Genomic DNA, 10,337 nt, shown 5'->3' on the forward strand with positions numbered 1-10,337 from the left:
CCGACTTAAATCCGTAAATTATATAGATGTTACTTTATCAATACATTATAATGATCGATTCATTTGATTATTATATATATTTAACTAAAACGAAAAGTGGGTCAAATAAATTGAAATAACAAAATATTACTTACTATATATTTGGATTATGTCAATAGCAAATTGTCAACTTGTCTCTTCATAACAAGTTAGGGTTTTGAAGAAGAATAAAATAATAAAGAAAGAGGAAGAGGTGTTCAATTTTTTTTTTCTAGTTACAAGCATGTGCCATAATTATTTAATTGTTATTTTTGGAAGATATTTATTTTTGCTTTTTTTTTTAGGAAGATATTTTTTTGATTTGCTTGGAGAAGAAGGTAAGGGTTGATTAAGATTTTTTTTTTATTGTTTATATAATTAATATATACTAAGGAGATAATATTAAGTTTATTGATGTAACATGTATATTAAGGAGCTATTTGTTCATGTTTTTTTTTTTTTTTGAAAAAAAATATTTGTGTATACATTGAATTGAATTTTGGAATTTTTTACGAAGACGACTTTTAAAAAATTGTAAAAAATACCTACTATAATTTTTTTTCAAGTTAAATATTTATCTAAATATAACTTTAGTTTTTAAATACCTTTCCTTAAATTTAACCTCGAATATTATTTTTTTTGCAAAAATTCAATTTTTATGTCCAAACATCCACTAAGAAATTATTTAATATAGTCAAACGTAAATAATTCTGAGATAAAAACTCAGAATTATTGCTCTTTTCCCTCGTTTGACTACTAATTCTCAGATAAGTTATACCAAAATTAGTAATTAAGACCGTCTGGCTATGCTCGCAATAATTAAAAGTAACAGAATAGTTATTTTGAAATAAATTATAAAAATGACGAAAATTACTCCTGAAGGCAAAACACTTTTTCGGCTAAATAAGGTGGAGTTATTTTAAAAAACAAGTAACTTCTTAAAAATTAGTACAAACAATATAAATTCCGACAGTTTGTAGCTTAATTATAGAAAATTTTGACATTTTGCATAATTATTGAAAGTCCAATTTTGGGTCTGCCGAGATAAATAGTTAGCTTTCGATACATTCAATAAAGATACAGTTTTTCCTTTATAAAAGATACATAATTAGCTTCCAATGCATTTTTTTCACCGATTTTAAGTCTGTCGAGATGCATAATACATCCAACGAAGATATATTGTTTTCTTTATAAAGATACATAATTAACTCTTGATACATTTTTTTCAATTTCATATCTGTCGAGATACATAAGTAACTTCCAATACATCCAATGAAAATACATAATTAGTTGAAATTTTGTAATTATTATGTAAAGGTGAAAATTTATGTAAATATGATAAGATAAAATATACATTTATGTTATATTTCTTAAAAATTATAAAATACATATTTTATTTTCAATATATATATTTTTAAAAAATATTGTATAAAGGCAATTTTTTTTTTTTTTTTCAAAATTGACATGACTTGAATCTTGTTCCCCAAGTGGTGGGAATTGCCTTCTACCTCAAGATCTAAAAACCGATTATTGTTTTTTCCTTTTCCTTTTTTTTTCTTTTTAATTTCATTTCATTTCATTTCCTTTTTTCTTCTTCTTCGCCGTCTAGGTTTTAACAAACAAAAAATCACACAAACAAAAAAACATTATAAACTAAATCAAAAAAACAAAAAAAAAATCCTTTGTGACAATATGGGTGCTTCTTCTTGCTATTCTAAGCTGCTCACCACCTGCGCACGTTAGCAAACATTACCTCAATAAAATTAGTTTTTATTTTTGCATCGTCATGTCAAGGTTAGTATGAAAAAAATGTGAATTTTTAATTTATGTTTTTTTTTTGTTTGTATTTTTAATTTTTTTTTTTGTGTGTATTTTTAATTTTTTTTTGAATTTTTAGTTTGTGGGGTTTTATTGTTTTGAGTTTTTAATTGTGGGGTTTGTAAAGTTTGAATTTTTAGTTTATGGGGTTTATTTATTTATTTATTTTCAGCTTTTCATTGGTGGGGTTTTGTTGTTTTTGAAATTGTTGTTGATTCTTGATGTTGTTTTGGTGTTTGTTTACAATATTGTTGTTTTTGTTACTTATGTGGGAATAAGTATTAAGAGTAATGAGGATAATTTTGAACTATAGTTAATAGTAGATGGGGGGCGTTGAGTAACGGGTAAAGTTGTTGCCATGTGATCAAGAGGTCACGGGTTCAATTCTTGGAAACAACCTCTGGCAGAAATGTAAGGTAAGACTGCGTACATTACACCCTTGCGTTGGGCCCTTCCCTGGACCTTGCGCATAGCAAGAGCTTTAGTGCACCGGGCTGCCCTTTTAGTGGTGTCCGGGATAGCTTAAGCGTAGCTGAATTAATTCAATGAGCACATGTTACTTACCACCAGCATCGGTAGTTGTGTCCGTTTAGGCTTGGACAAATGGGAAGAAATCACCTAGTGTTTTTGCTTCTGCTGGGATTTGAACCTGTGACTTATGTTGCTAGGACTCTTCAAACATACAGTACTTTTGGAGAAACCGACATATGTACCCGTAGACATTTTTTAAGAGTCCGAGTAGCATAGCCTGGGACCTAATGGTTCTCAACGCTCGTCATTGAATAATAGGGCTTAGACTATGCCCTTGGCTATGTCAAGTCGGAGCCTTTTCAATGAAGTATGTTGATTTTGTGCTATAGTTCGATAACATAGGGGGATAAATTTGGACCTTGTCTCTTCAGAGAATTCATCATAACGATGGGGCCTTTTTTAAAATAGTGGTGTTTGGGCTAGCGTAGGCATAGCTGGATTATTCAACGGGTACCTGTTACTTCCCATCAGGGCCGCAACAGTGTATGCCAATGCTGTGCGAAATGAGAAGAAATCATCTAGTGTTTTTGCGTGTGCTAGGATTCAAACATGAGACCTCATGATTCTCAACACACTTCATCAAACACTAGGGCCCAGCCCCCAGGCCATGCCTTTGGTTGCATAAAGTTGGAGCCTTTTCCATGAAGTACGTTGATAGTTCCACAGTAGTCCGTGCTATAGCTCTGTAACATAGGGGATAGATTTGGACCTCGTAGCGTTTTTCTATGTTGTTCATCAATCTATTGTCAATGAGCGAGTGAGGTAAAGAAAAGAATTGTCATCAGGTAATAACATTATCCAGTTGGTTATTTGGATGTTTCGGTAGCTAAGTTGAAGCTTTTTGGTTTTTTAATGGTGGTTTTCGGGAAGCTTATGCATAGCTGGACTAGTTCAATGTGTAACTGGGTCCACCAAGGCTGGGAGAAATAAGAAAAATTATCTGTTGTTTTTGCGTCCGTTGGAATTTGAACCTGATACCTCGTGCTTCTCTTTCGCACACACTTCATTGAACACTAGGACATGCCCTTGGCTGTGTTACGTTGGAGCCTTTTCCACGAAGTAAGCAGACAATTCTGCAGTAGTCTATGCTATAGCTACGTAATGTAGGGGGTATATTTGGACCTTGTCCCTTCAGAGAATTCATCCTAATTATACTGTTTTTATGTTGTTCTTGTTCGTCAATCTATTGCAATGAGTCTAATACTTGTTCCAAAGATGAAGGTAAATGCCTACAAATAAGTGAAAGAAGCCAATTTGTTTGGATATGAACGAGCAGCACCCTAAGCAATGTGGCGTGTTCACATCAGAGTCCAATTGCCAGGTCACATAAAAGAACAGAAACAAGTGGAGCGTATGAAGTTACTTTAATACCAAAAATCTCCACCACTCTGCCCAAAAAAAATGGTAATGTAGAAACGGAAAGGTTGGAAATGAATGAGCAAAATTGTATTATTCAATACATCAAATCTCTTGTTCTGGAACTCTTCCTTTCTTCTCTTGAAACCTAGGTAAGTTTGTTGAACCACTTGGCATGTTGCAGAACGCTTTTAGCAATTGATTAGTTGACCCTTTATATTAGTTGTTTATCAACAGCAATAAAATTGAATGCTTATGTAAAACTTATGGTCATTATTTGCTCAACAACCCTCGCTTTTGTATGGCATAGCTTTTCCATGTTTCGAGAGTAGAGCCTAATCGACCACAAATGCGTGTTTGACCTGGATAGGGGGGCTATGAGACGGGGGAGGGTTAGGATGTACGTGACCTTACCCCTACCTTAATGGGGAAGAAGGGTCCTGTGACACTGTTGTATATCTAAGAGAAGTTAAAATGTGGAGGGAGTATATGTATTCTTGAGTTATTTATGATTCCATTAGTAAATTCCTAATGGATGTTGTTTTCGGATATTGGCTCTTTTGATAGTACGTAGATTGCTTTTGAATGCCTTGGTCTTTTGTTGTGTCGGAATGCATTTTGTAACTTGCGATTGTACTTTTGACTGTTAACGCAGATTCTTTAGAATTGGTAGTATTAAAAGAATTGCACAATCCCTTGAAAAAAGTCAGAGAAATGCTTATTCAGGAGAAAAACATGGATTGCTTTTTAGGGTCGGTATATGTATTTCAAAGTACAGATATTATGGGCAATACACATCTTCTACTAGAGGATGTGCTTCATTTACTGGGTACAGAGTACAAAACGGAATGTACAACAATTTTCACAAGATACAGCCAGCCACTTCGTCAAACAATTCTATAGAACATCATGCCCGACTTGCTTGGAGGAGGTTCTTACTGACTTCTCCGTGCAGGGGAAGAACTTTTATGCCACTAAGTAGAATTGCTCAAGCAGTTAGTTTGGCTTTATGCCGCTCTGCGGTTCTTGTTCCTGGTATTTTTGCCCTAAGATATGGAAAGAATGTAGCAGTGGCAGAGGCAGAGGCCCTGCCGGTTGTGGACCTTTCCTCGCCAAGGAATACATTTTATCTACGTGCACAAGATAGTCATGCTGTATTTACGCGACTAATCTTTTCAGCATTTGAAGGTGTTGTTCTTTTGGTGAGAGCTTTTTGTTTAGCAATCCTGTTTTCGCCGAGCATTGCAATGGCTCCGTTCGCGGAAGTTCTGGGTCCCAGGTACAGGAAAATATGGCTTCAAGTTGTTCACCGGACTCTCGAAAGAGCAGGTCCAGCATTTATAAAATGGGGCCAATGGGCGGCTACACGGCCGGATCTTTTCCCAAAAGACTTGTGTGCTGAGCTGACAAAGCTTCATTCAAAAGCTCCTGAACATAACTTCGCCTACACAAAAAAAGCTGTCGAAAAAGCTTTTGGTCGCAAGCTTTCCGAGATTTTTGACGATTTTGAGCAGACCCCTGTAGCATCTGGAAGTATAGCTCAAGTGCATCGTGCTACCTTGAGGTCTAGATACACTGGTCGAGTGATCAAGCCCATGAAAGTGGCAGTGAAGGTTAGACACCCTGGAGTTGGTGAATCAATTAAAAGAGATTTTGAGATTATCAATGTGGCTGCAAAATTATCAGGGTTCATTCCATCACTTCAGTGGCTTAGATTGGATGAAAGTGTCCAGCAATTTGCCGTCTTTATGATGTCACAAGTTGACCTAGCTAGAGAAGCTGCCCATCTAAGTCGTTTTATTTATAATTTTCGAAGATGGAAAAATGTCTCTTTCCCTAAGCCTGTTTATCCATTAGTACATCCTGCCGTGCTGGTGGAAACTTTTGAGGAAGGGGAAAGTGTCGCCCACTATGTTGATGAACTTCAGGGTCATGCGCGACTTAAGAGTGCTCTTGCTCATATTGGAACTCATGCACTTCTCAAGATGCTTCTGGTAAGCTTTTCTTTGATGTATTTTGTTCGAATTGCTTGTATTATCATGGATTTGTTTGTCGTTCATCATATAGTAATTGGTTTCCTAAAATTTGTGTCTTTTTTGTGATTATGTACCAGATGCAACAAAGCATGTATAGTTTTTCCCAACAAAGCAAGAAGCTAGAATTTTAACTGTGATTGGATTCTAAAGAGGCTCTTCAAAGATGCCGTTGGGTGCGTGTCGGTTCCTCCAAAAGTAGTGGATTTTGGAGGATCCGACACGGGCGTGACAATGTTTTTGAAGAGTCCGAGAAACATAACTTTTCTAGTATATAATTAAGTGGATTTACTCAAAATAAGAATAAGATTCTCAAATACATTTCCACATGCTGAAGACTGTTAAAACATGACGTAAATAAAAACTTATTTGATATTTCTTAGTATTATCTGTTCCTTCATTTTAAGACATAAATCTGAGATGAGTTTTGAACACCAATATACTATACACTTTCAAGGGCTTGTTTGGTAGGGTGTATAAGAATAGTACTTAATAGGGTGTATTAGTAATCCGAAGATTAGTTAGGATGACATTATCTTTTATCGACTGTTTGGTTTGTTGTATTAAATGAATAGGGTGTACTAGAATAGAAATTTTACTGGATAGGGTGTATAAGAACAGAAATATTATGGAATAGGGCCTAGTAGAATAGGAAAGTACTCCATATTGTTAATGCCATGGGCCTATTGTTCACTATTCATAAGAATAATACTGGATAGTGTGTATGACTATTGCACATGTATTATTTTCTCTAATACCTCCTACCAAATGACCCGTTAGAGCTAAGAACATATGGTTATGCTTTTTGCGTTGGTGTTTCGATTCATTATGCATGTTCATATATTTTTGGTTGTTCAGATATATTTCTTTTTGCTCGTCTCCCATTTTTTCTGCACAAGATAATGAACAGCATTTGTCTTCACATCAAGAAGTTACTTTCTTCTGACATGTTCTGGTGAAGAAGCAGCTCACTAGCAACCGGCTTCACCCTATCACTTTAAGATATAGGCCGTAGCTTGTACACTGGCGCAAGTGGCAACCTATTTATTATTGAGAGTCGGCAGAGCACCGAGTTCTTTGCTATTTTGTTGCTTTGCACGTGGTTCTTTTCATGCTATTTCGTATATTATGTGAAAGTTTAGATGTAAAACCGACATAATAGATGGAAATCTGGGGGATGTGTCTGTTTGTGTGTGCGAGAGATATTCCATTGGACCTAAGGTACACTTCTTTCCTTCAGGTTGACAACTTCATGCATGCAGACATGCATCCAGGAAATATTCTTGTCCGTGTATCACAGCACAAGTCCTCTCAGAAACGTATATTCAAGTCAAAGCCCCATGTGATTTTCCTTGATGTAGGCATGACTGCTGAACTTTCACAGAACGATAAGTTGAATTTGCTTGAATTCTTTAAGGCTGTCGCTCGTCGAGATGGTTCCACTGCAGCTCGGTGTACCTTAAATCTATCAAAGAAGCAGAATTGCCCTAATCCAGATGCCTTCATTAAGGTGAACTATTTATTCATTCCGTATTTCTTTTCCATTTTAAGGCAATTCTCAAAGATTCGACTTGTTTCTATTTTTCAGAGTGGCTTACTTTTTGCTGAATCTCCAATATACGGGCGTGGGAACATGGTTTCCCTATTCTCTATATGGTTCTCTCTTTTAGGAAGTCCCATCAATGTGCCTTTTGGGTATCAACATTAGTGAATTGTCCTGAATGTGTTTACTCTTGATAGAAGAGCATGTTAAACTACTAATTTTTGATAAAGGAAGATCATGCTAAACTAACTAAAAGAAAAAAGTCCAAGGGATAAGGAAAACTAAGAGGCGACGTGCCAGAACCTTGATATTGATTTCTCCTCCATCATGATATCCTCATCTACTCATGGTTACGACTTGCAATTATTTAGTTCTTTCCTCGACACTGGTGTCAGAGGAAGAGCAAACCTAGCACCGTATATTGAAAATCATGATGCACAGAGATAATGATGACTTCATCAGTTCTCCCACCCGGTGCTGTATGTGTGAAACTTGCATGCTGCTTATGTCTTGGAACACTCTGGTTATAATGAAAAGTGAAAACATGGCTTGTTATAACATCCTTGCGACTTTCAAAATGCTACATAAGAAAGTCATTTATTTTTTTGAGAAACTTCCTACGTCATTGAGGAAATAGTAGAAGTGAAGTTGATACACAAACGAAATAGGTTATCATGGTGAAACTTTGTATCTGGTCTTTTTGAGCCTTTTTTCATTTTGCAGTGGGGGAGTGTACGGGGGATCGGGTCCAAAGTTGAAGAAAAGATTTATGGACCTTCAGTAGCTCCAGATCATTTCGTATTGTCAAAAACTCTTTACATCCTCCTTCCGTAGAAAATTTTGAATATTTCAGCCGACTCTTTTATTCGTAATGTTCATAGACGAAAGAGACGATCCTTCGCTCCTGTGAGCAGGATGGTGTTCCAATGTGCAAGGCCCTTTCCTGAAGAGGTCGAAAATTCACGACCCATTCATAGTACTTTTGTCTTATTGGCTGTGTCTAGCAGCCAATGAATCCTACTCATTACCGGAATTGGATTTGGATATTTAATAGTACAACCACTTTCCCCTGCATGAAAGTCTAATGGTTTGGGGGCACTGTGTCCCCAGATATTAGGCTCCGTGTCTCTTCAACCATCCATTCTCGTAGTTCCGAGATATATGTAAAGAACCTTCAGATCCCACTTGTGGAATTACACTGGGTATGTTGTTGTGAATGAACCTTCAACATCATGTTTTTAGGTTCTCATATCTTAGTCGTAGAAATATATGATTGAGTATGTCTTTTTTCTTAAAAATATTTATGGAGGGAGTAGTCTTTTGGAATATTATTGATCGATCTACTGTATAATGACACCCTTTTTTTGGACCAAGAAATGCCTTTTGACCGGATGGCCTTTTTATAATCTAAGTTGTGCGGACTCTCCACTTTCAATGCCACACTTGTGTCGGATTCTCCAAAAGTAAACACTACTTTTGGAGAATCTGACACGCACCCGCCGACATTTTTTGAAGAATTCAAGCAACATAGTTTATAACCACTGCCAATACATCTGTTTTGCTTAGGATTTGTGCCAAGTTCTTTTTATCGTAAACCATTTGTAATATCAATTCCTTTCCTCCTCTTGTTCCTGACAATATTTAGTCTTCGTCGTCTTATTAAACAGGAAGTGAAAGAGTCATTTGATTTTTGGGGGACACCGGAAGGAGACTTCGTCCATCCTGCAGACTGCATGACACAACTACTTGAACAAGTGAGGCGTCACAGAGTGAACATTGATGGCAACGTGTGCACAGCGATGGTTACAACTTTAGTCCTGGAGGTAGTTTCTTCCCGAATCAGTTTCAATTTGTTTGTCTTATTTCCTTCTTAGTCCGTTTAAAAAAAATGCCTCTTTCCTTTCTTGGCAACTCTTTAACTTTCCACCCGACATGCTTAAGACCACAAGATTGAAGAGCATTTTAGTACATTCAACATATTTTAGTTTACGACCACAAGACTCAAAAGTCCTCTTTACTTAAACTCCGTATCAAGTCAAAACCAGACAAACAAATTAGAGCAGAGGGAGTACATGATCCTTCGTCACCTCTACCTAAGACCCCTAATGAGTGGTATCGCTTCCGTACTATTCGTGACCTTGTTTTATCTTGTTCGCAGGGCTGGCAACGGAAACTTGATCCTGATTATAATATAATGCGCACACTACAGACGTTGCTTCTCAAAGCCGACTGGGCAAAAGATCTTTCCTACACAATTGAACAGGTCATGGCTCCATGAAACTTCCTTCATGTTACTGCAAACGAATCGTCTCATGAATCCTGATATACAACACACAAATGTATATTTTAGCCCCAATAGACCAAAATCATGTCTAGTTTTACATTTTAACCATTTAGCTGGCCACATATCCGCCTCGGAAGATTTTGTTAGGGAAACATCTTATATATATATATATCGATCACGAATAATACTGACCTCCGGAGTTTGACACTCGCGGCAACAATTGCAAAAGGAAGTGTAATAACTTCCTAAGTTAATTCATTGATTTTTCTTTTTTAGTTTTAGTTTTTTTGAAGGGAAAAGATAGACAAAGACATTAGAGTTTTGTTCTCATCTCTACAGTTTTCCTCTCAATGTATGTAATTTTGCCAGTTTTTGTTGTGCTTTATTTTTCTATATTAGAAGGGAAAGAGCAATTTTGTGTGAAGCTGTTATTGTTGGTTGCTATTGTTAAGCTGTTGAAAGAACAAAACTTATATATATAGGCAGCATATTTGTCATCCCTTTGTTACTAAAATTTTTCTATTACTACGTGTTGTTTGCATCGTATTATTTGGCTGTTACTGTTTCTTGTTTTCGGAATGTTGTGTTAGTTTCTTGTGCTTCTGTTATCGTATTATTTGTCTGTTACTGTTTCTTGTTTTCAGAATGTTGCGTTGTGCTTTCTCTATTGCTTGCGATCTTCTCTTTATATCTGTATTTTCTTTTTCAAGCTGCTTTGAAATGCTTTACTTTGAGCCGAGAGCTTTCGGAAGCT

General features: G+C 36.2%; 1 protein-coding gene across 3 annotated transcripts; it reads left to right on the forward strand.

Moving 5' to 3' along the window:
• The first annotated feature begins 1,479 nt into the window (after positions 1-1,479).
• Positions 1,480-10,082, forward strand: LOC107868324 (probable serine/threonine-protein kinase abkC). 3 transcript variants are annotated; one of them, XM_047410663.1, is made up of 6 exons: positions 1,494-1,812; positions 3,583-3,875; positions 4,379-5,717; positions 6,997-7,266; positions 8,967-9,122; positions 9,458-10,082. In XM_047410663.1, the coding sequence occupies exons 2-6, from the start codon at positions 3,802-3,804 to the stop codon at positions 9,575-9,577; spliced, it is 1,959 nt and encodes a 652-aa protein (XP_047266619.1). In that variant the 5' UTR covers positions 1,494-1,812; positions 3,583-3,801; the 3' UTR covers positions 9,578-10,082. The 3 variants fall into 3 exon arrangements, with proteins under 3 accessions (XP_016570474.2, XP_047266619.1, XP_047266620.1); XM_047410664.1 differs by lacking the exon at positions 3,583-3,875 and having other exon boundaries at positions 1,519-1,651; positions 1,683-1,812; XM_016714988.2 differs by lacking the exon at positions 3,583-3,875 and having other exon boundaries at positions 1,480-1,812.
• The last annotated feature ends 255 nt before the right edge of the window (positions 10,083-10,337 follow it).

Source organism: Capsicum annuum, chromosome 4 (assembly GCF_002878395.1).
Source record: "Capsicum annuum cultivar UCD-10X-F1 chromosome 4, UCD10Xv1.1, whole genome shotgun sequence".
NCBI lineage: Eukaryota > Viridiplantae > Streptophyta > Magnoliopsida > Solanales > Solanaceae > Capsicum > Capsicum annuum.